The sequence below is a fragment of the Watersipora subatra genome, chromosome 4 (assembly GCF_963576615.1).
Source record: "Watersipora subatra chromosome 4, tzWatSuba1.1, whole genome shotgun sequence".
Lineage (NCBI taxonomy): Eukaryota > Metazoa > Bryozoa > Gymnolaemata > Cheilostomatida > Watersiporidae > Watersipora > Watersipora subatra.
This window is the reverse complement of record NC_088711.1, coordinates 42,803,028-42,829,373: the sequence shown is the minus strand read 5'-3', so window position 1 is coordinate 42,829,373 and position 26,346 is coordinate 42,803,028. Positions and strand designations below refer to the sequence as shown.

The 26,346-nt window shown below is 39.1% G+C and overlaps 1 protein-coding gene and 1 pseudogene across 1 annotated transcript; both read right to left on the bottom strand.

Moving 5' to 3' along the window:
* Window positions 1-1,027: 1,027 nt before the first annotated feature.
* Window positions 1,028-26,212, bottom strand: LOC137394266 (uncharacterized; annotated as a pseudogene).
* On the bottom strand, window positions 3,676-4,566 carry LOC137392992 (uncharacterized). The gene has a single exon (XM_068079373.1). The coding sequence runs from the start codon at window positions 4,564-4,566 to the stop codon at window positions 3,676-3,678; it is 891 nt and encodes a 296-aa protein (XP_067935474.1).
* Window positions 26,213-26,346: the final 134 nt, after the last annotated feature.

Sequence of the window (26,346 nt, the reverse complement as noted above, 5' to 3'; positions counted from 1 at the left end):
GGACAAGCTCTGCGTATGCTCCCCTGTTTTTGTCTGCGAAGTCTGTGTCATCCTCTTCTTCTTCAGCAAGAGGTAGTATGGCTTTGTACATGCCTTTGTCTATAGTGTATATATAGTTAGTAAAGCGTGTTTCCCATATAGCATATGATTCCATTTCTCCATCAAAGTGCAGGCAACTTCTTGGCCCATAACCTGTTGAGTGAGTTTTCTGTTTTGGGTACTCATTCGGAGTAGAGATGATAGAAACCAGTGGTGTAATATTCAGATTACCATATCGTATATTTATTTGTACAACTACAGGCTTTTGCAGCATAACAGGAAGAGAGTTAAATCAGCAGCTTATTAATCTAATAATCTGATTGGCTAATGTAGATAAAGATATAAGTGTAATGATATGGATAATATATGGAGTTGTCTATACAGAGAGGGTAACTCCTAATTAGTCAGTCAGCTGTAGATTGTCTCTCAATAGAGATTAATGAAAAAGTCGTTAATTTCACAATCAATAGATTTATTTCGTAGCAAGAACTCTGTGCGCATACCTATCACACACATCTCCACAGGATGATGATGATGAACTCTTTATTGATTAAAAATAATACATAAACAAAAACAGAAAAATGCCCCTTTTTTGCAGGCCAAGATAATAGGTTAATATTTGCGAGTGTATAAATACAATCTACTGTGTAATTGTTCACATACAGATTTTTACAGTGTTATAATGATATAATATTGTAACGATAATATAATAATATATATGGAATGATACTTGAAAATAAAGATTGTATGAGTAGTAGATTGGCAATTTTTGAGGTTTATATTCCTTGAGTGATTGTGCTGTGTCCTCTGAGATTTGGTGTCTGCGGCTCTGGTTTCCATTCCATTAACTACAGATGACCCTAGTCGCCACAAAACCAAACTTCAAGCATCAGCTTGTAACTATAGGCTGTAGCGTTGCCAGTTGCTCTCCAGGGGAGGTGTAGCCTTGTTATAGCCTGGCCTTGGCTGTCATCTGGATTGAGTATTGTTACAACATCAGTCTTCTCATGAGATTAAGGAACGAAATGACTGATTCCCAGTTTTCTGTCGAGGGGTTAGTATGGACTCTGGCGACATCATAGTCTGCACAGAGGTTCATGTAGTGATTCGCTGTTTCTTCTTCCATTAAACAGGTGCATATTGGGTTGTTTGTTAAATTTAACCTGTATTGGAAGGAAAGGAGCCTGCTATGACCAGTTAGAAGGTCACGCAGTGCTCCAACATACTTTCTGTCGTCATTCAATGGCTGTGAGTGGTGGAACAAATGTTCCGGAGTCAGAGTAGGAAGTAGGCCATATGGGCACATATCATTCGTGAGCTGTGCATTCCACTGCCATATCCATTTATTCTGAATGCAGTCGTTGATCTTGCTTCTTGAAAGGTCTTGTGGTTTCAATTTTGTAAGTTTAGTTGTCCGATGAACCAGTTTCTTTATGTCGGACATGAATTTAAAGGTGAGTGTGCTACGAGGTGTGTCAGAGAGCATGAATAGGTTATTAGTTTTCACCAATCCTCTGGTAAGTTGTAATTGCTCTCTGATGTATAGAAGGCTTATAGGTGGGATGTTTGCCAGTAAATGTAGTGATTTGCTTGGAGGGTTGTAGTGAACTTCGAGGAGCAGTTTAATAAGACCATGCAAGGAGATCTTAGTCTTGTGATCTCATAGAGAGGCACCATAGAGTAATTTTGGCATGATAACTCGTGCGAGGATTATTCTTGAGATTTCTGGGTTAAGCCCAGCGTAGATGAAGGGTTTCAGCATATCTATACGTTAACTGAGACATTTGGCACTCATGCTGTATTTTTTCTCAAAGGACAGGTTTTCATCTATGGTTATACCAAGGACCATTGTTAGAAATTTTTATGATGTTAGTATTTATAATTGGAGATGCGATATCTCCTTTAAATACCACTATCTCAGTTTTCTGATAGATGATAAGTAGGTTCCAACGATCCATCCAAGTTTGTATCTGTTGGCAGTTGTTCTCAATTTTTGTCTGAAGTTCTGTCGAGTCTCTTCCAGTCATCAGGACAGTGCAATTATCAACATATTGTAATCCTATACCAGCTATGTGAGACAGCATGTTTCTTGTATATATGATGAAGAAAAATGGAGATAGCACACTCCCTTGTGGGGGTCTATCTGACATTTGCATGCTGGATGGATATAGTTGTTGATTTTGAAGTTGATTTCTTGCTTGGAGAAAAAGGAGTCAATGACATGGAGGTAGTTACCTCCCAGTCCTAATTCTTGCAGACGGTAAAGCATGTGTTGGTGATTAACTGTGTCAAAAACCTTTGAAAGGTCTAGGAACAGTGCAGCTGTACATAATTTGTTCTTTGTGTAGTGAGTGGGTTCAGTCGGAAGGTTGAGTAAATATAACAATGTGTCTTTTCCCTGCCTGAATCCAAACTGGGAGTTAGGTATTAGTGACCAGGTTTCAACAAGCGATCTGAGACATTGTTTCATTATCCTCACTAGTGTCTTCCCAATGTGAGAGCTTATTGTGATAGGTCTGTATGAGGTGACATCCTTATCGCCTGGCTTCCCAGGTTTTCTTAAAGGTTGACTTGCAACAAAATTCACATTACAGTTATTTGGTATCAAAAGATTCACCATGTCTTACTCTGTTGTGTTGTAGCGGAGGGTGGGGCTGGTTGAAACAAAAAATTTCTGCATTACTCTTGGTGTGTCGTATGTAGCTGCTTGATATTTGCCAGGCATGAAGCTGAATGTGTTATGATCAGCTCTATATTGTATCAAGAATGTGTTGTAGTTATTTTCTAGATTGCACCAAAATTCCACAAGAAATAAATTTGTTTCAACCTGCCCCAGGTACGGGGTAGGTTGAAACATGGTTAGAGGTAGGTTGAAACGACATGTGTGGATGGGAATTAAGGGTCATAACACTTTCAGAGAGAAATTGGTGTCTTGAAAAACTAGTAAATCAGCCTTTTGAAAGATAATGAGTCCATCTAATAGTAACTAAATGATTATATTTTTATAAACACATCTAAATAATCTTATTTTACTAAACTACCAGTAAGTTCTAAGTAAGATGAAACATGTATTAAAATAAACAAAAGTCATTACAAAGACCATTGTTATTGAAACAGAACTAATAGCAGTTTTCAATTCACAATCCATCAAGGCGCAGAAAACTCCTGGTTTACCAAGAAACCTCACTAAGATCTGTTGGGAACCTTAGCTTGAGCGCTGATCTGGCGGTTCCACCCACCATTATGGGGCCGGGAAGACATCTGGAAATATCGTCCTGCTTGACAATGTCGGACTCCTCCTCCTCTGGAAGAATGAAGCCTTCTCCACTTCTTTTGTAGTATGTCACCATAATATCGCCATTCTCGCCTATATCATCAACCCTTGCGACAAAAAAGTTGGATCTGGTCTTTTTAATGTACTTCACAACGACATATCCGCCCTTTACAATCTGCTCATGTTCGTGTATTTCGTCCTCCCCGGCACTCTCATCATCTGATTCCACTGGTACTGCCATTTCTTGTTCCTCAGCATCGCTGTCATCTGAATCTACCTGGATCTTTCGTCTTTTTTTTGGCTTTTCTTTGCTGCAGATTTGTTTTTCTCCTCTTCAATATGATTCTTAACTGGGGTATTTGTCAACACCAAGCTTTGTCCTTTTTTCCTTCCCTTGCTGGTTTGCTTTCGGGCATCTGCCTTTGGATAAGGGTTAAGGCAGATGGCGGAGTAGTTTGTTTTGACTTGGGAAAGATCTGCACCCTTGATGTAGACGGGCTTGAATTAGTGCTTGTTACCAGTTGAATAGCCTTTGACTGAGGAGTGATAGATTGAAGAGGTAGCGGTATATTTTGTGCAGCTTGAGTAGTGGCAGCGGCTGCCTGTGCAGTGGCAGCCGCAGCTTGAGCAGTAGCAGCAGTGGCATGAGCAGTGGCAACTGCAGCATTGGTGGCATCGACAGAGCAAAGTGGAGCAGCGGTAGCTGGCAGGGTGCAAGATTGGGCATCACAAGAGTTGGGAGCTTGATCCAATGTCGCAGCGATTGGTCGGTCTGTCACGTACGATGGTAAGAAATCATTGTCAGAAAATGCATCATTGTTCAGTGGGCACAGTCCTGTTTTGTTAAACCCTGCGCGAATGTTTTCGGGATTAACGGCTCGTGTGATCGCTGTTGCGGAGAGCTCTCCAACCTGATAGATGGATATAGTTGTTCTGGGGTTAGACAGTTGCCAGTTGTTTAGGGCGTGATTGCAGTAAGTTTTCAATGGGCCATATACAGCAACATCTAATGGCTGTAGTTTGTGGGTTGTGTGGGGCGGAAACGTCAGGAGGATCACACCGCTATCCTTTGCCATATTTATAGCGGGGATGGACAGATGGCTGCTATGATTGTCTATCAGGAGTAGCACTGGATCTTCCTGAGAGGGTTTTGTGTGACTAATGAAGTGGCCCATCCATCGATCAAAGTTGGCATCGGTCATCCATCCTGAGTCGTGAAACAAGCCCCATGAACCTGGTATTGTACCACGCATGTATGTCTCAATGTTTTAGTTGGTCTTCCGTGGCCACACATATGTAGGAGGAATACTGTTACTAGTCTAGGAGCAAAGTAACTCAATTGTGAGTTGTTATTACTTTACTCAACTTATGCAATATGATGCGTGCAAAAGATTCTTCAATATTCATATTGCCTGCTGGCACGTTGCTCTCTGTAATGTCATTACTTATATACTTTCATGTTTAAATTACATACTCATCAAATGGCGGAGGCGTAATAAACAAGTCGATCGCTGTTGCCATTGTGACAAGGAATTTCACAGACTGTGATTGGATAATTGGAACAAAACGTCATAATCCGCCAGAATGCTTAGTAATAGCGGCCCAAACTAGCCGCATGAGCTGCGTGCCTGAGCTACTAACCTCAAGTGATTTAGCAGTCCTATCACCTCAACAGATAGGACTGCTAAACTGGTCAACTGAACGTGTTGACCATTATAAGTTCAACCATTTGGAACCATTTATAACTATTGTTAGGTAACAAAAACTAATTATTTTCATGATCAAACCGAAGACCTCGTTCATTCACCACGATAGCTATTAATTCATTGTCATTGAATATCAATAACGATGTTTATATTAATATGATGATTCAATCTCTATTGACTGATAATAAATTCTAAGCAACTAACAGATGTCATCACAGACCAGATTTTAGATGTGATGTGGTTAAATATTCCATTGTATCTTATTGTTTTGTTCATTTGAATTTGATGATCCGCCCATGATCCAGTCTCCTACTAATCACGCCGCCTGATCCCACAAATCATGGCTGGAGTAAAGACGATGATGAGATTTTTGTGCAGTGATTTAGTGATGGACACAGAGCTATTCCCAGGCAGTTTGTCCATTGGACTAGTTGCTCATGCAAAAAGAGTAGATGTGAAAACTGATGATGATGCAAAACTGCATCTTTAGTTTGCTTAAGTCTATGTGGCTGTGTAAACTGCAGCAATGAAATGAACGACGAGGTTGAAGATGGTAATCATATAGACAGTGATGATGAGCTTTAAGATTATATTTAATAGTTTTATTAAATACTTTGCAATATGCTTTCTAGAATCAATTGAGAGTTTTCGATGTATCATGATAAACAGACTGTTTACCTTGGTAAACATGCTATATAATAATCATACAATGTATTAAAATACACATACAAAGTCCTATGATATTAATTAACCATCTATAAAGTTAGTTGTCATTGAACATACTGCACCAACATTGTTTTAGCACGCTACCCGTACAACATAACTAAAACTAAGCAAGAAATTTCGCATAAAAATGTCAGTTTAATAAAATAACATGTAGGTATACCAACAAAAAGTACTAAGAGAAGAATAATAAATACTTTATGCTTGTCATGTGTCGCCCAGCAATATAATAATTTTATTTAAAATATTAAACATTAAATTCGTTAATTAGTCTGCGTCACAACCAGTGTACCCAATGAGGTATGCAGTATAGCCTGTCAATCAGTAGTTGTACGGGTCCCATTGTAAAGAGTATGAAGAGGGCTCCTGACAGACCAGTGGATAAGATGATGACAAGAAAGGTCTGTCATATTGAGTCTCTGGCGGCTGACTACAAAGTAAAGAATCACACCCATTACATACAATGAGTTTAAAATACAAAATTTATGTACGTTTATGGTGCAATATTTATCCATCATAACCTAGCAGAGAAAACGATCTATCAAAGCATGTAGGTATAAATTTAAAACTTAAAAATAGAAAGAGGTACAAGACGGATTTTTATGTGTAGGCAATGTGCATAGCTCTACATGAAAGGAATAAATGTACACCTTTCAGCTCTTGCCACAACAATATTTAGTTAACTCAAACATCGCATACTGCTGTAAGGTAATAATTGATATGTGAGCACTATAATAATAATACAATATAACCCAATAGATTAAAATACAATAAAAGATGTAGTGATATATCATATCGCACCACATAATGCAAAACATAAATCCTATGAAACAATTTAATGCAACGCAGCTCAATACAACATAATACAGTTATTATAATACAATACACCAGAATATAATGTAATAACACAGTAATACAGTATAAGTTCTGCACGACACTATAACATGACGACTTTATTAGGTTTGCTACGGACCTATCTGACCGTTTGTAGATGGTGCTCTACATCTCATAAAAACTTTAGACTATCGGCTCTTTTCCGTTAGTAAGGCTTATTAGAATGTAGAACTTAATTATAATGAATTATGTAATCCATAATAGCTAGCTGTAGTAATCAATTTAGATAGATTTTAAATTTTCACTGCTACTACCAACGCTGACAGCTGATTTAATCTTCAATGAATTAATGGCTATCGTGGTGAATGAACGATGGTCTTCGGTTTGATCATGAAAATAATTAGTTCTGCTTACCTTATAGTTGTAAATGGTTCCAAATAGTTGAACTTATAATGATCAACAAGTTCAGTTATCGTTTTTATCTTTTGAGGTGATAGAATTGCTAAATCACTTGAGGTTAGTAGCTCAGGCCTGCGGCACAAGCTACTAGTTTGGGCCGCCATTTTTAAGCAATCTGGCGGGTTATGACGTTTTGTTCCAATTATCTAATGACAGTCTGTGAAATTCCTTGTCACAATGGCAACAGTGATTGACTTGTTTATTACGCCTCCGCCATTTGATGAGTGTTGAATATGTGTGTAGTTAATGCTGTAGAACGTATATTATAAATAACGAACAATAGTACATGTGAATAAGGAATACAATACAAGAGCATTAGAAAAACGTGTAACACATCCTCGAGGATAAAAACAGAACTGCGTGCGCATGCACTAACCGGAAACGGCAAAGCCAATGATTCAATAACGTAACATCTCTCCTTCCCCTAGGGAAGAAACATATCATCACTAATTGTAATCCCCTTTTTAGGACAGTTCATAATCTGACAAATATGATGGGACAGTTTTCGCACGCGCTGATTGTCTGGTTTGCGTAGGTGTTGATTGTGGTGATTGTAGTATTTCTTGTGCCATGGGGGTGCATGGAATCGAGTCAACGGTGCCTGAAGAGGGCTGCTCGTGTGGACACGTCTCCGCTTCAATCTGTCTCCTGACCCATCGGCAAGTGATTGGGTTTTGTCACCTCGCGTTCACTGTTCATTTCATTGGATGTGTCAGCCAAGTACGAAGAGGTTTCTCTTTTGCGTAGCTGATCAACGTGACGCCTTACAATACCTGAGGTGGAAGCATCTAAAATCTCATACATGGAATTTCCCAGAAGATGCATGACTGACCCTTGCAGCCACTGAACGGCTGGTCTCTGAAACGTCTTGTACCACACTAGATCACCCTCCTGAAAGTGACGCTTCTGCGAGAAGTTTGTGAGTGGTGCAGCCTGAATTGATGGCTTCAGAAGATCTAGTCTTGTTCGCAGGCATCTGCCCATCAGTAATTCTGCTGGCGTCTTGCCTGTTACCATGCTAATCGATGTACGATATTTGAGGAGAAACTTATCAACTTTCATGTTTACTGCTTCTGTCGAAGCCTTGTAAGCTTGTTTGAATGTCTGTACAAATCGTTCGGCTTGACCATTACTTTGTGGGTGGTATGGTGCCGTTGTTAAATGTCGTATACCATTGCTCTTCATGAAGTGCATGAACTCCCCTGATGTGAACTGAGGTCCATTGTCAGTGACCACTGTATAGGGCAACCCATGTGTAGCAAAGACTCTTCGTAGTGTTGCTATGGTGATTGCTGAAGTAGACGTCCGAATGGGAAAAACTTCCGGCCATTTGGAATAGGCATCTACTATAATTAGGAACATTGTATTATCTAGAGGACCGGCATAATCCAAATGTATTCGCTGCCATGGACTATCAGCAGGGGCCCAATGGTGGGGATCTGATGGAGGATTGTGTTTAACCGCATTGCTCTGCGGACAAGACCTTGCAATGGCTTCAATGTCCTCATCAATTTGTGGCCACCATACATAATTGCGTGCTGTTGTTTTCATTTTGACCATCCCCAAGTGACTTTGGTGGAGTTCGGTGAGTATTGTGGCTCGCAAACTAGAGGGTATAACAAGGCGTATGCCTCTCATCAAGCAACCCTTTAGCGTCGAGAGCTCTTGTCGACATCTAAAGTATGGATCTATGTTTGCGGCACTGTATGGAGGCCAACCATGTATGGTTGAGTTGTAGACATTGCTCAATGTTTTGTCCTCCTGAGTTTTTATGGATACTGTCTCAAATGTCACGGGTAGTTGGGCATATTGTTCAATGTGAAATAGTCTTGTTTGTTCACAATGAAGTCTTCTGCATGGCTGCGGAAGCCGTGACATAGCATCAGCATTCGCATGAGTGAGTGATGACTTGTATTCTATGTCGTATGTATACGCTGTTAGAATAGCGGCCCATCTTTGCATTCTCATCGCAGCAATAGGAGGAACACCGGTTTTTGGGCCTAGAATTGTAACCAATGGCTTATGGTCAGTGAGCAAGGTAAATGAGCGGCCATACAAGTAGAGGTGGAATTTTGTTACCCCAAAGATAATTGATAGTGCCTCTCGTTCGATTTGGGCATAGTTTCGCTCACTTGGGCTTAATGTTCGAGAAGCAAATGCTATGGGCTTTTCTTCACCATTTGAAAGTTTGTGCGATAAGACTGCCCCTACCCCGTATGCTGAGGCATCACAGGCCAGTATCAGAGGAGAGTTAACATCGTATGGTGTCAACACGCAGTCTGTAGACAACAGCTGCTTTAACTGAACAAAGGCTTCTTGACATTGTGAAGACCAGTTCCAGTGAGCATTTTTGCGTAACTGTTGATGCAATGGGTGCATGACTGTTGCTAAGTTTGGTAAAAACTTTTGATAGTAGTTCACTAAGCCTATGAAAGATCGAAGCTCACCAATATTTGTAGGTGTTGGAGCCTCTTTGATAGCCTTAACCTTGCTTTCCATAGGGTGCAGGCCGTGTTGATCTATGCGATGTCCTAAATAAATAATTGATGATTGTAGGAGACAGCACTTTTCTTTATTGACCTTTAGCCCATAATTCTGTAGACGGTCTAAAACGCTATGCAAAGTAGATAGATGTGATTCATAGTTCTGACCAGTAATAAATATGTCGTCTTGATAACATAAGACATTTGGTAGGCTACCCAGTATGTCATCCATTGCTCTCTGGTGGATGGCAGGCGCTGAGGCCACCCCGTATGGGAGTCGGTTGTACTGGAACAGTCCTTTATGTGTAGTGATAGTAACTAAAGGCTTTGAAGCTGCATCTAGTTTGATCTGAGCAAAGGCCTTTGACAAATCTAATTTGGAGAATAACTTTCCGCCACTCATTTTTTCTTGAAGGTCATCTATAGATGGCATAGGATATGAGTCAACAACTAGCTGAGGATTTAGGGTAACTTTAAAGTCTCCACACAGCCTAATGGAACCATTGGGTTTTATGACGGGAACTACAGGTGTTGCCCATTCACTATGTTCTACTGGAGAGATAACGTTTTCATTTGGGAGAGATTCAAGTTCTTGTTCTACTTTTGCCCGCAATGCGAATGGTACAACTCGGTGCTTTTGCCGAAGAGGAATAGCACTTGGGCGCGTACGGAGCGTTGCTTCAACCTTTTTCATTTCTCCTAAAGTTTGCTTGAATAAGGACGGGTACTTTGCAACTAGAGTGTCCATCAGTTGTGCCGTTGCCTCGACCCGATTAGCCTTGATCTCTGACCAGTTTAATTTAAAGTGGTTTAACCATTCCTTTCCAAACAATGGGACCTGCTCACCCTCGGATTTATCTAGCACAAACATCCTTGCTTTACTTTCTTGCTTGCTGAAATGCACAGTTGGGTAGATGACTCCTTTCGGCTTAATTGACTGCGTTGCGCCGTATGGTTTCAAAGTAGTAGATGTAGGTTGGAGTTCCGATGAGCCTTTAATCTTTTTGTAGATATGATATGGCATTGTGGACACTCCTGCACCTGTATCAAGTTCCATTTTCACTGGGATACCATTGATGAGTGTATCTAGCATGATTGGTGGGTGGCTGTGCTCCTTAGACAGTGTGTTTATATGAGCTATATCTTCATGCTCCTCTGTAATTGCATCTGACATTACACTGTGTGTGTTTTGTGCTCGTCTATGAGGCTTCTGGAGTTGAGGTCTTTTACTTGGAGTTTTCTGTTCACAAACAGATTGAAGATGGCCTTTCCGACCACATTTAAAACATTCAGCTTGAAGGTGTGGGCATTGCTTTCTTGGATGAAGGGTGCTCCCGCAGGAACGACAAGGCCAAGGTTTGCCACTGGTAGTAGGCGAATGCATGTTAGAGATGTGACAGACTTTAGATTCTGTTGGCTGTCGTTGTGTCATGACTTCGGCATCTTTCCCAGCCTGCTCCATACCTCGAGCAATCTCTATGGCACGTGAAAGATTTAAGTCTGCTACAGTTAACAGTTTGCGGCGAGCATTTTCGCAGTAAATTCCACAGACCAGTCTATCACGTAGTACCCGTTCACGGTACGCACCTTCAAAATTGCAATGCTCAGCAAGTAACTTGAGTTGTGCAACATACTCATGGATGCTTTCACCAGGTAGCTGGTTTCGTTGATGAAAGCGATATGTTTCTGCAATTTCGAGTGGAGGTGGTGAGATATGATTACTTAGCAACGTGGTTAATTCTTCGAATGACTTAGCTGTTGGTCTATCTGGTGCTGTGAGACCACGTAATAGTTTATATAACTTGGGACCTATGAGGCTCAGAAAAGTTGCCTTTTTCTTGCTATCATCAATGCTATTAGCTTCCGTGTAGAAATCAAAACGCTCTAAATAACATGTGAATGACTCAATTGACTCATCAAATGGTTCCATGCGTCCAATGGAATTTTGAGCTGCCATTGCAAAATTACTGCTTGTTGAGCTTTATGAGAGAATTTCTGTTAAGAAAAAGATGCACAACAACGTGTGTCTTGCGCAAGAAAAAGGCAACAGTTCTAGTACAAAAAATACAGGTAACTAATACAGTAAAACGATAGGGGACATTGAGATAATTACGAATCCCATCCTTGTTGCCATTTGTTGAATATGTGTGTAGTTAATGCTGTAGAACGTATATTATAAATAACGAACAATAGTACATGTGAATAAGGAATACAATACAAGAGCATTAGAAAAACGTGTAACACATCCTCGAGGATAAAAACAGAACTGCGTGCGCATGCACTAACCGGAAACGGCAAAGCCAATGATTCAATAACGTAACAATGAGTATGTAATTTAAACATGAAAGTATATAAGCAACGATATTACAGAGTGCAACATCCAAACAGGCAATATATAAATATTGAAGAATCTTTTGCATGCATCAAACTGCATAAGTTGAGAAAAGTAATAGAAATTATTTTTATGACAGATAGGGTTATCCTGCTCTCTGACTATACCGCTTCCACTGATACAACAGATGCAAGTGGTCAGAATACCTCGCTCCGCAGAGGTTGTTTGGCACACCTGCTTCACACCTTTCTCCGCAATTATCTTCGGTGGTACTTAATACAGTAATGATGCCCGTCTCATCCATGTTGTAGATGCGAGCCGCAGGGAATTTGTGTTTTTGCATCAACCCTTCATAGACATCAAATCAAATGTGAGACCGGTTATTTCCAAATTCTCTCAGTAAAATCAAAGACAAAGATAGTAGGCCTACAACAACGTATCCGAATCTGTCAAACAAAACCTGGGGCAAGTTTATCTCGTTGATATACCTTTCAATAACTATACTAAGTATCTTAGTCTATTCTTCCCAGCTTCTCGACTGATAGTTTAATCTGCTCCACGTTCCTTCTAGACTTGACATGCATGCTTCAAACACTGATCATAAACTCAGTCAATTTTTTATGTGGCAGCTTCGTACGCACATGAAATAAGCACCTTTTAGTGTCTTGAAGAACTCTCCTACGGTATGCCGATTGAAGCTAGTGGCCCGGCTAAGGCTAGTCGCTTATGGTTTGCGGATTGATAGGTTTTTCTGGCGTTTTAAGAATACTTGGATCCAGTCCCGGCCTGCAGCCTTGTGTGTATTCCATTGCTACGAAACATGTAAATATTTATAACACTGTTGAGTAACATAAAAAAATTCTTTATCGGCTATTGTTTCATTAAACTTTTCTCCAGATGTTGAGAGAAGATAATAATATTAATAGGCCTAATGTTGGGACTCTACTCTACTTTTTCAAAGGTTATGTTCTATCACATCCAATAGATATCAATATTAGCATTACAAATAATAATAATCATTTTTTACCTTTGGGTAGGCTATGTTGTTCGCTTTTGCCAATCTGTATGCGAGGTTTCTTAGATCGAATGTAGTCATACCATGATCCATTCTGGTACAGGTTAGGGTATATTCACTCAGTTCTAGTTCTTGGTCTTCCGAGAACACCATTCTGTTCTTTTGGTAACCCGTCTTGGCGCCTTTGAGTGCTCTTGAGAGGGTCCCATGACTCATCTTGGTTTGGGCTGCAGCTTTTCTGATCGAGAGACCTTCTTCTTTTACAAGCTTCATGGCCGCCTGTACCACATCATCAGAAACGCCTCTTTCAGTCTTTCTTTGAAATTTTTGTACCATGACTGCAATAACATTGTAGAAATAATAGACATTAAACAATATTAGGCCACAATTTTTATCCAAAAGCTCAATTTTATGCTCAATTTTGTTGTTACAAATGATTCATGCAATGTGGGGTTGGTTGAGGCTGTTCCAACCAACCCCCATAAATTTGTTTCAACCAGCCCCGTATTGGCTTAATTGATTGACTTCACCTTTTTTGCATGAGATAAAATAATAGCACAGTGAGTCTCAGGAGTAATCTGCAGGACATGTATGCCTACACTTGACATCCAAAGGCTGCTTGCAGCTGTTGATAATTATAGTAAAAAATTTCAATAATTCATGATAGTAAGAAACTTAGTTTGTAAGAAAAATCATCAAAAAATTATAGAATTCACTCACCAAATCTTTTGTGTTTCTTTTACTAGCTGAAACAAATATGGCTGACAGATTGACCTAGAAAGCTCTTTTGTGTAAAAGGACAGATTAAAAGGGCAAGGTACAAGTGTACTTATTATGAGTGTTTCAACCAGCCCCCTGTTTCAACCAGCCCCACCCTCCCCTAGGTGCCAAATATGTGGAAATGTGATTACAAGCTCTTAAAAGCTCAAAAACGAAAAGCTGCCGTAGATTAGAATCTGTTTATTTCTCTGACGTTGTCATTACATTTGGTTATTGTCTTGTCACGTGATGTTCTCACGTGAATTGAAAGGCCAATAAAAAGCGCAATATAAAACTTATCGTAGCACTAGTTTATGACAAACACTTCGGGTTTTACCGAAGACCCCGTATCAAATATAGATGCTCGCTACTTTACAGTTTTGTTTCAGCTTGATCTAATCATCAAGTTGTAATCTGATCATGTGACCCAATACTTCGCAAATAATTTCTACAGCACTTTTCGATTATCACAGGTGACCAACAGGGTCGTCTTGATTATCAGACAATGATATGTACTCTATGTATATAAGTTATAAGATATCAGTGACAGCATTACAATGACGATAAAACAGATGCGTAAGAACAATAGACATGGTTTTATTGAATGCGTGAAGTATATTTGTGAAAATATTTCGATGAATGAGGTTGCATGAAAGTGTGAACAGAAACCATCTTGTAACAACTACGTCCCATTTGAGCCGTTTTGGAAAGAGAATCCAAACTACGGCGGTCTCGTGTGGCTGCAATTAACTGTTTGTATTTTTAGCTTTTCAGAGCTTGTAATCACATTCCCACATATTTTGCACCTACAACACAACAGAGTAAGTCATGGTAAATCTTTTCATACCAAATAACTGTAATGTGAACTTTGTTGCAAGTCAACCTTTAAGAAAATAATGAGATTTGGTCAATTCCATGGCCATTGATGAGCTGAGAAAACCTTGTTAAATAAACAGCGCAGGGCAATCAGAAAAAAGTTCTTTCCCTGTTTTAGCATTTTCGGATGAATTCCATCAAAATCTGAGTTTTATCCTGAAGTTTTTAGTTTGGTAAGAGCTTGTGTTATCTCATAAATTGTGATGGGTTGACTCAGCTGTTGGAGTTGGTTTCTGTATGATGGTACGGCAGATTTTTGGGTCAATGTTGGCGGTATCTGAGGAGAAAAGTTACTTGATCCTCCAAGTATTTTTTTGAACATGTGTGCCGCCTTGCCTGCGTCATCTTCAATGATCTCTCCATTTGTGCCGATGAGATCTCCCACAAGGTCTTTTCTCTGTTGATAGAACAAAGACTTGAATTCCTTCCAGAAGTTTTCTCCGTATCTGTATAGAGTAAATGTAATGATCGAACTGAAAAGCTGAATTGTAAATCGAGAGGTTTTGAGTAGTAAAGCGTTCTCATAATAACTGACTTACCTCTTATAGCTCGACGAATATACACTAGCCATCGCTTCAAAAAGGCTCCCTTCGATGAGTAAGCTCACTCGTGATAATATTCGCCATCGATTCTTCTCTATAAATTGAGCGAAAAGATGAGGTGAACAAATTGCACAATATTTAAAAGGGTGTTGGAAACTAAATCGTTAAATGATAAGACGCCGCAGCATCAAACTGAATCTTTATAACTTACAACTCATGGTGGGCAGCGCGATCGACTCGCCGCGTCTGTTGACTAAAATGAGATGAGACGCAAATGACTTTCTCCTTCAGAACGACTGTAACTACTTCTAGTCAACTAGTCGTCTCTCGATATCTATAAGAAGAAAAATGTAACAATCGAGTTGAAAAGCTAGTTTTTAAAGGAAGGGGTTTTCAATAGTAAAACAATCTCATAATAACTGACTTACCTCTCATAGGTTGACGAATATACACTAGCCATCACTTCAGAAAGGCTCCCTTTGATGAGTAGGCTCACTCTGTAGAACATTCACCATCGTCAACAGTCGACTGTTGGCATTAAAATTCTATCACCTCTAAGAACTACACCATCACATGTACTCAGCTCATTTCTTACTGATTTCATGATAGCAGAACAACATTTTCAGTCACCTGACTGAATAGCTTCAAGTATCATCCTAGTCACTGGACAAGACTTGGCAGTTTCATGAATGTCTGACCACTTCATAGCACATGTAATAGCGAACTCTGCAGCTGAGCAAATATAAGCATCATCGACCACAGGCTATACAACATCATCCTCATTCACACTCAATCTAAACAGAGGATCTGCAATGTTATAGCACTCGGGCTTGTACGCTAAAACAAAATCAAAAGCCTGTAACCTCAAACTCCAGCGTTCCAATCTAGGAGTTAGTTTTGAGTTAGGTTTACCAAAAATGCTAACCAACAGCTTATGATCAGTGAATAACTGAAACTTTGTACTAAGCAAGTACATTTTAAAATGCTCACATGCTTCCATTAGACCTAGGGCCTCTCGCTCTATTTGAGAATATCGAGACTCGACATCAGATAGATGTCGATGACCATAAGCTACAACTCTAGAAATGCCACCTTGAATTTAATACAGATCACCACCTAAACCAACAACACTGGCATCAGCAACTTTAATAGTGAGAGGTTCTTTGTCATAATAGGCTAACGTGTGAGTAGCATTCATATGCTGCTTGACCTTATCAAATGCACTCTGACGCACTTTAGACCAGCAGAAAGCAGTAGACTTTTTAGTTAACTTCCATAAAGAAGCTGCAGCCGTAGTTAAATCGTTAAAATATCTACCAACAAACTGTACTAAACCTAGAAATCTGCTCAACTCTGTTACAGCCTCCGACCTGCGAGCAGACAAGATATACTCAACTTTAGCTGGATCGGGAGAAACACTTTCACTAGATAATATGTGACCTAAGAACTTGATAGAAAACAACCCAAAACTAAATTTGGAGCCATTCACAGTGAGACCACGTTCTGACAAAAAAGACATAATGAACCCTAAATGCTTTCTATGCTTTTCAGAGCTCTTCCCAAAAACAATTATATTGTCAGCCATACTCAGAGCACCCTCAAAACCATTAAGGATAGTCTGTATAGTATACTGAAACACTTCAGGGGCGGCAGAGACACCCATACCCAACTCTTTCATATGAAATAAACCAACATGACTTACAAAAGTTGTGATGTTTCGTAAACCTGATCCGATTTCGCACTGGAAAAGTCCCTGTTTCAAATCAATTTTTGAAAAGACCTTGGCACCATTCAACTCTACCAACATCTCCTGTAGAATTGGTACTGAATACCGTTATCTGATGACAGCTGTGTTCACTCTACGCATATCAACACAAAGTCTAACCTCCTCACCTTTCTTGGGTACAACCACCAAAGGACTAACCCAGGTAGAGTTTACACCTTTTACCCATTCCACTATAACCTTATCCAACAACCTATCTATAGCCTTCGCAACTCGACTACGATAACTGAAAGGCAACCTACAAAGAGGCTGGGCTACTGGATCAACTTCAGGGTCTATATGTGTTTTTACTTGGGCCCCCTTCAATTTACCTACCCTCTTGAAACACTCTGGATATCTGGTCCTTACAACAGTTTCGAGATCAGTCTTATCATCTACTGTAACAGTACAAATATCATGATTCACACTGAGAATCCTAAGCTTACTAGCAGTATCTGCACTAAGTAGGTTACTACGCACTAAGCGGCACCATTGAAAACAAAGAATGTAGCATTAATGGAAACATTGACAATTATAACAGCATTAAACTGTCCTGATAATGGCAAACAAGAATTTTGCCCAAAAGCGTACAAATGTTTAAATGCAGACTCCAACTTAACAAAGCTCTTCAACTCACTACAACTGCGTTTGTCAATAATATTGGAGCTGCCCGCCTGGCTTACTTATTGGATGTGACAGATACACTGATGTTGTGATGTACTATGCTTTATTTCCACAACACAGAACAACGTGAAACTATAATATAATGAGATTAACAAATGTTCTTGTAAAATATTGATAATGGACTGACAAAACACTGGTTAAATATTCGATATGATGCATACATCGCACAGTAAAAGGTAATTAAGATGATGATAAGTTGAATAAACCACAAGTTAAAACAATATCGCTTGTGAATTCTTGAAATGTAATCAGCATATAATGAGCTTTATAATAATTGTCACCGTAATAAAGGCATAATGTTTACCGTGATGACACCATCCACGAAAGTAGTTTATATAAATTCTGTTCTTGTTCAAAATAATTGTGTTGAATATAATATCATGAATGTTCGAAAAATATCAGATAATGTTGAGCTCCAAAACTACATGTTAGCGGTTTGTGTTCTGGAGTAAAAGTGATCGTATGCATAAATTGAGAAAACAAGTCAGTCCAAAACAGATACAATATAAAAATGATTCACAGATTTTGGTTATTTTTTCACATTGCGACAGCAAATATAGTAAAGGCAGCATGACGAAATAGGCGATTTGGGCAAAACATCCTGAAACGATTCATCGTGTCACAAGCTAATTAGTGTGTTTGCAGCTAGATCGTAGCAAACAAGACAAGTGAATCTATTAATAAATTTAAGATAGTCGTCAGACATTACACTCCCACCAACTTTGGTAGAATTTTCAAATTAATTTTTTTCAAATGTTCTATTTATTTGGGACTAATACTACTAGCTTCGAGACTGGACGTACTAAATATTGATTTGGCCACTAGAGACTATACACTCTACTACTTTCGTTAAGGATCATTCGTTTCTATTTGCATTGTCATTTTTGATCAACACTATAGATTCTACAGTTATGTCTTCTCTTTTATCGTGTACCCACTTTTGACGGGTCAGAAGTTGAGATCAGTATTCTGCTTTCCATCGTTGCCAAAAAGTATCTGCAAAATACTGAACCGCGCGCCAGCGCTTCCTACTATATATGTCCGCGTCTTCGAATTTACTTGGAGGGGCAAGATATCTGATTTCAGTCAAGATCATGTTAGGAGTGAGAGGCATATTTTTCTCAGAGACTAGTGATAGAGGGACAGAATTTACAATTGCCATGACTTCATACATTAAGGTGCGAAGACCGCCCATATTTAATCTCCCACCATGCTTCTTCAGGAGGGACCGAAGTACATTCTTGGCAGTTCCTATCATGCGTTCCCAAACTCCAGCCATGTGGCTAGCGCTTGTAGGGTTCCGTTCTAGTTCAGGTATGGCACCTACAATATTTGTTCCCTGGTTGCACCAGATATCTCCGATTGTACCTCGAATGACTATTACATTACGCATGCTATTGATTAATGCAGATGTGATCATGTCACCGAGCAGTTTGATATGAACCACGTGACTAGCTAAGCAGGTAATTATCAAACCGTATTATTTGATTTCGGTTATTCGATCTTTTACAATGAAAGGTCCGAAGCAGTCTTCTTAGCAACAGCTGAAGGGGTGATTGATTGGTTCTTTTAGGTGGAAGTGAGGACATTTTTGGTAGCACAGGTTTTGCCCTGTGATATCGGCAGGTGAAACATTTGTGGATTAGAGAGGCTATTAGACCTTTTGCTCCAACAATCCAGTTGCCTGAAGATCTCATCTTAGCTCAGGTGAATTCTCTGCCTTGGTGAGCTACTTGTTCATGAAAATGATTGAGTAAGAGCTGAGTGAAATGACCCTCCTTAAATAGGATTATTGAATGTTTTTCTTCATATGACATAGTGACACTGCGGTCAAGACGACCTTCCACTCGCATTATTCCATTATCGTCGAGGTAAGGGCTCCGATTGAAAACCTTACTCTGTTTACTGATTGGTTGGTCATTCGCCAGCGATTCTACTTACGTAAAATATTCTGATTGAGCAGACGATAAAATATACATAGTTGCTTCTCTGGCATCTGTTTGTCTTCCAAAAAATACATTGGCTACTTGGAGGGTTTTCAGGAGGAGAAGCGATGAAGACGTTGGTAAAGAGTCAGAGGTTGAGAAGTGTTTTGAGAGGTTAAGCTACATGACTCGACTTCAGGGTCATCAGACTTTACTTGAGGAAAAAGCTGATCTGGTATTTTCAGAGGATGATGCCTGAGGAATTCTGGTCCCGTGAAGCAGTTTGATTTGTCGAGTTGTCCAGCAGTCACGCTTTTGGAGGCGTGGTCTGCCGGATTCATGGAGGTCGGAATGTAAAACCAACTTTCAGGGTCACTAGTGTCCCTTATTTGTTGAATTCTATTTGTGAGATGGACATGAAACTTTTTTATGGTATTCTTTATGTAACCTAGGATGACTTGGGAGTCTGTCCAAAAGGTTTTGGTGACATTCAGACCAAGCTCATTCTTTATGTGGTTTTATACGTGTGAAGCAGTGACTGCTGCTTGCAGTTCGAGATGTGGGATAGTGACAAGCTTAAGCAGGGCTACTCTAGCTTTACTCATAAGTATAGAGCAATGAACCCGTCCTTCAGTATTTACAAGTCGGAGATAGCTTACTTTTCCATACCCACAGGTGGTTGTGCCAGAGAAATGGTGGATTTCAGCTTTCGTGGTTTCTCCAAAATCAGTTGGCTTGTAGCATCTTTTGATGTCTTTACTAGATAGATCATGTAGTGATAGTTTCCAGCTCTCCTATCGTAACAGTAAGTCTCCGGTGAGAGGGTCATCCCACGAAGTGGCTATTCTACACATGTCCTGTAGAATGTTTTTGCTCTGAAAAATGAAAGGAGAGGAAACCTAAAGGATCGAAGATGGAAGCGATATTGGAGAGAACTCCTCTGCGAGTAGCAGAGTACTCTTTCAGAGCAGCACTGAATTGAAAACTGTCAGATTCCAGAGACCAGATGAGACCTAGTGTTTTTCGATTGAATCAGAGTCGACATTCAGTTCTAATAATTGTATGTCTTGGACGTTTCTCTCAGAAATAGGAAAGGACTTGAGGAATTCATGAGTTGGAAGAGAACTTATGAAGGCAGAGATTACCTTTGCGACATATGGAAATAGCATCATGAACTAGGGTCTTGGCAGATTCAGTATCTGGCAAGCTAATAAAACCATTGTCTACGTAGAAGTCATTTTTGATAACCATTTTGGCTGAGTAGTTATTTTTTTTGCTCATGTCACACAAAGCACGCAAACCATAGGTGGCACACGCTAGTGAGAAAGTGGCCCCGAAAATGTGAACTTTCATGCGATATGTTGCTATATGATCTTGTTCATTGAACCATAAAAATATCAGGTAATCCCTGTCTGAGGGACTAACACAAAACCAGTGAAACGTTCTGTTTATGTCGTATGTAACACCTATCGTTTCCTTACAGAATCTCAAGAGAATTCCAACTAAACTAATCATTTGGTCAGGTCCTTGGAGGAGGTAATCATTGAGGCACATGCCTCCCACCTTAGCAGATCCATCAAACACAACCCTGATTTTGCTTGCTTTTTATGGTAGATACCGGAATGTGGCAAATACCATGAGCTTGCGTTGCTTAGTTCTTTTTCAAGTACTAATTCTGCATCACCATGTGAAATAATGTCATTCATGAAATTGGGATAGTGTCCTGAAAAAATGGGATCAGTAAGTTTTTTCTGAAGCAATTTGAAGCGGCTCATGGCCATAGCTCTCGATCAGTTTTGACTTGGAAAGTTTTTTAGTGGTAATGGCATAGTCATGTACCCTTCATTGTTCTTGTATACCTTTCCGTTCATTGTTGTCATAAAATTCATGTCATCTATTGAAAGTTTGCTTGTTTCTTTATGAGATGAGGACCTGAAATCTGAATGGAATAAATTCAGTATTTGCACTTCCAGTTGGCTGTCGTGAGTTTTGGGTTGCACTTTAACATTGATTTTGGATTTACCTACAGGTTCTGCTACTGATCTGTGCACAGTTACGCTGACATGGTTGGTTGATGTCTGTGCTGGAGATGAGTCTCCCATCACACACCAACCTAAGTCAGTTAGCTTGGTGAATAGTTCATGATCTTTTCCTATGATGTAATCTCTGGGTATATATGCCTGAGTAAGATTGCCTCCTATGAGTAGGCCTATTTCTATGTCTTCTCCAAGTGGCATAAGTTTATTTAAAAGCTGGCGAAAATGCAGCCAAGCTTTCACAGAGTCTGGTGTTGGGATATGTGTTCTGTTCAAGGAGATTTTTGATTGCTCAAACAGATTTGGGAGATTCAAGTGCTTGTTTTGATTGTATCCCCGTATTTATAGTCCAAAGACTTAAGTTCTGTTCTCATTTGTGCCATTAGTGTTGTTTAGTGTGCTCATGCTCAGCTTCGAGTTTTCTATTATTTCAGTGGGTTTAAGTTTGGCTAAAATTTTTGTCGTAATAAAAAATTAAAAATCAATTGAGACTTACCTGGAAGGTGAAGTTTGATGATAATTTTCAATACATCAATAGCGAAAGAGGATAAACAAGAGTGACAAAGCGAGAATGCTTGATAGCTGCAAGCACTGAAGTATTCACAATGTAGAGGTCATAAATGGCTTAGAATAAGACAAGACAATTATATAACCTATTGTCTTGAATCAATAGGAAGAGATAAACATGGGTGGGATTTGGGAGGGATTGTTAATCCTCTTTTGCTAAAATTAATGTTCATTAAAATTATCATCAAACTTCACCTTCCAGGTAAGTCTCGTTTGATTTTTAGTTTTAACTCACACAATAGCTTCGTGGATAAACAAAGGTGACAAAGCAAGACTTCAGAGGTCTTAGGCCATTTATGAATAATAATTCCTAATTTCATACACCATGAACAGGTTTATTGTAAAACTTGTAAAAAGTACTTGGTACACCCTTCACAAAATCTGCGCTGGTTGCTGCTGAACATGTACTATGAGCAAAAAATTCAAAAGGAGCACCAGCCTCATAGATCATGGTCTTGGTCCATTTTGAAACAGTATTTTCAGAAGCATTGCAATAAGGTTTCATGCATGTTAAGAATAAAGCAGGTAAATATTGATCTTGTCTTCGGAAAACATCACTCATGGTTATGTAATCTTTTAAGGCAGCTACTATACCAACTTTTGGATTATCAGTATAGCTAGGCAATTCAAGACCACTTAAATGATATCCTGGCCTGCTCGGTTTCAAAAGAGTGGTGAATTTTACAACTAGTTTGTTATCACCAAATACCAAATCAGACAGTTTTAACGAGTGTATATTTGACACCCTTTGGTAGGTAGATAGTGCCAACAGAACTGCACTTTTCTTAGCCAGGAACATTAAATCCTTAGCCAGGAACATTAAATCAACCTTGCCATTGTAATTGTCAATATAATTCAACACCGTTTGTTGGTCCCAAGTAGCCACAAACTTTGGCAAAGGTGGGCACTCATTGAACACGCCCTTCTTGTACCTCGTCAAGTGATGCACTGAACCTATATCAATCTGCATAAGTTCTAGAAATGTCTTTATAGCAGAAGTAGCAGTGTTAATAGCACTGTAGCCAAAAATTTTAGTATATAGAGTTTGTAGAGCATTTATAATAGTAAACTCGGTTATGTTTGGAATCTTATCACCATGGTCAAAATTAGGAGAGCCGCCACAAAATATTATAAACTGCTTAATATAAGTAGTATACTGTTTCTGTGTGTTCATTCTTGAGGACATTATAAGTATATTGGCAGTTTCCTGATTTGTCTCCGATGCCGTCAGCCTTTTCCTGCTTAGATCTTGCCAGCTTTTAGACGGAATTTTAGTTGAGTGTTCGCAATTTTGTATGATTGTTGTATCATCATTGTCAGTGTCGAGAACCAGTGCTATTCTGGCCAATCTGGGAATACTACTATCATGTCGATTTTTTGATGGTACTTCTTGATGAGGTGTATTAATCTCCCCCACAGGCTGAAAGGAGGAAAAATATATACACATTAAAATATTTCCCAGTCTAGAAACAAAGCATCAACGTAGGTTGCATGAGGGTCTGGTAGTCATGATACATATACTGGTAGCTGACTGTTTAATTATGATGCAAATAGATAAACTTCTGGCACAGCTTGGAAAGTTTTGCAGATAGATTCAAATATGTTGTCATCTAAACTCATCTTGATGTTTGGGTTAAGTCTCAATCTACTGGCATGATCTGCTTGGGTGTTATCTACACCTGGGATATGGCTTGCCTTAATATGGATTCCTAATTCTATAGCCAACTGCCATATGTCTTTTGCGATTCTATTGCAAGCAGAGCTGTGTGTTCCTCCCATATTGTTTATATAGCTAACAACAGTTGTGTTATCAATATGAATGCAAACATTGGAATTTGCCAACTGTGATCTAAACGCTAGGTGTCCAAATTTGACTGCTAAAAGTTCGAGGCAATTAATATTGCTTCCATATTCTGTGACTTTTTGAGTTGTCCATTCAGAATGAGTTTTTTTGTTTGCCCAAAACTGCCCCATAACCTGTTAGACAGGCATCAGTGTATATAAGAAAGGGGCTTTATTTGAGTGTCGAAGTTATTAGCATTCGTTAGCCACCATGTAAGATCACTTCTGGCATTCTCATTCAGTACAATCTGCAAGTTGTAATGGCCATGTTTCGAACTATCGATTTTCAAAACTTCCAAGTTTCTATAATATAGTTTGCCATAAGTGTAGGCAGGTAAACATGATATGATGTTACTGATGACCTCAAAAAGTCTTCTAATAGTAAGTGTTGTGGCTTTCAACAGTTCCTTGCAGCTGTCAATTAATTGTGACACTTTGTCCGGGAGTAAATACAAGCATATTGTCTTAATCAGTAATATTGTCTTAATTGTAGAATCAACTATGAATCCCAGACATCTTATAGATTGGACAGGTTCTAAAAATTGATTTGTCATAATTGCTGCCAAACCTAACATTTTCTAAGGTCTGAATAACTTTGATTGTTTCAAATTTACAAACATGATAGCTTTCATTCCCGAAAGTGCGATCATCCAAATAAAAAACACATTGTGTACCATTTGCACTGAATGTGGAAAACAAAACTTTCATAAGTCGTGTAAAGATTCTAGGACTAGATAAAAAAACCCATTGGGAGTGTCTTATATTGATACAGTTGTCCCTGCCAAATGAATCTTAAATACTTTTGACTATGTTGATCAACAGCAATGCTATAATATGCCATGCGTAAGTCAATAGATGACATCCACATATTGGATGTTAATAGTTCGCATGAGTTTGAATACCTTCCATTTTGAAGTGTTCATATTTAACATAGGAATTTTACCTTTTGCGGTTGATAATTTTTTTATAGTACTTTCCAGCTGATTTTCTAACGAGGAAGATAGGTGAAATCACTTCTCCTACACTATGTTGGCACTTTTCTATGACAGCCAACTTACTCAGATCGGCAATGCATTCTGTAATGTGTGTTATAGTGTCTTCACTAAATTGGTGGTCTCGAATAGAATTTCGTGTTGGGATACCATTTGGTACTAGTTCACTTTTGCATCTTTTGACAATGTTTATAACATAAAAGTTTATAACAGAAAAGTTGGCGCAGTCACTAATTGAGCCACCTTTAAATACCTTAGATTTTAGTTGGTTTTCTTTTGCTTGTAGTTTCTGTTGCCTTGGAAATATCTTTTCCGTTTCTTGTTGAACTGATTTGGTCATCCAAAGTTTTTTTAACCAAATCCTTGAACCTTCTTAGTAACTTGACTGGCTGACTTGGCATTTCTAAGCGCTTTGTTGATGTCAGGAAAGAGCACATCGTCCCTGATCGGGTCGCTACAGTTTCGTAGCCGATGGTAGCCTCTATTGAGGTTCCCGGCAACCTTCTCCCTCTGTAGCAAAATTACATCACAGTCATTAGCCATGTTATTTGTGGGATGGTCTATTGATATATTTCAGTTGTGAATTAACAATGAATGACATAATCAGTTTAGCTTGATAGATGCTTAAGTTCTGCTATTAAAGCTATTTAGGCTATTTCCCGTAATTAGTTTATACATTGTACAGCTAAAGAATCATATTTTTAGGTCTTACCCTAAATATGTTCACCTTGTAGACTCCCTGTACCAGGATACATGTTGCATCTATCAGTGATGTAATCATTTCAGCATGGGCATCGTTTTTTTAGCTCTTTCATGTATGTCGTTAGTTACATTGACCAGTGGCTTCAGTGCCAACAAGAGAAATTCTTCTAACACTCGAATACATGAAATATTAGGACGTCATTGTTTCTTACAATTAATGAATTTCAGCATAAGTCATAAACCTTCTCAGATTTCCATACAAAAGGTATTCATTGTGACAACTCACCTTTTGTGGCTTATTCTGGCATGCATTGGTAATGGTGAATACAACTCAGGGTTGATCCCTGTCTTCTTCAATATGTCTTTTAGATTACTTGGTACTGCCTTATACTTCTCGTCTTTGGCTCTCTTTAGCTCATTTGTCATTGGAAACTTCAGCCTCTTCTGTACAGAAGCTGCCAGTGCCTCACTGATTGGTTCTGTCGTGATGCATTCATCATCCAAACTACCCTGCAACTGTTCCTCCTCGTCATCTGATACACTATTATGAGATGATGTTGCTGTTGCAACGGCTTCTTTGATCATCTTCTGAAGTTGATCATGGGAGATCGTTATGCTGTCATTTGTCAGCTTCTCCGGAGGATTCTCATCATCAAGCATCTTTCTCTGCTCGTTTAAAATACAAAAAGTATTATTAGAAATTTGGTAAGACAATTTGTCATAATTCACCAAAAAAAAGTGTGGGTTGAGCTTGTATACAGACCATTTATGTTAATCGGTACATGTATATGTCA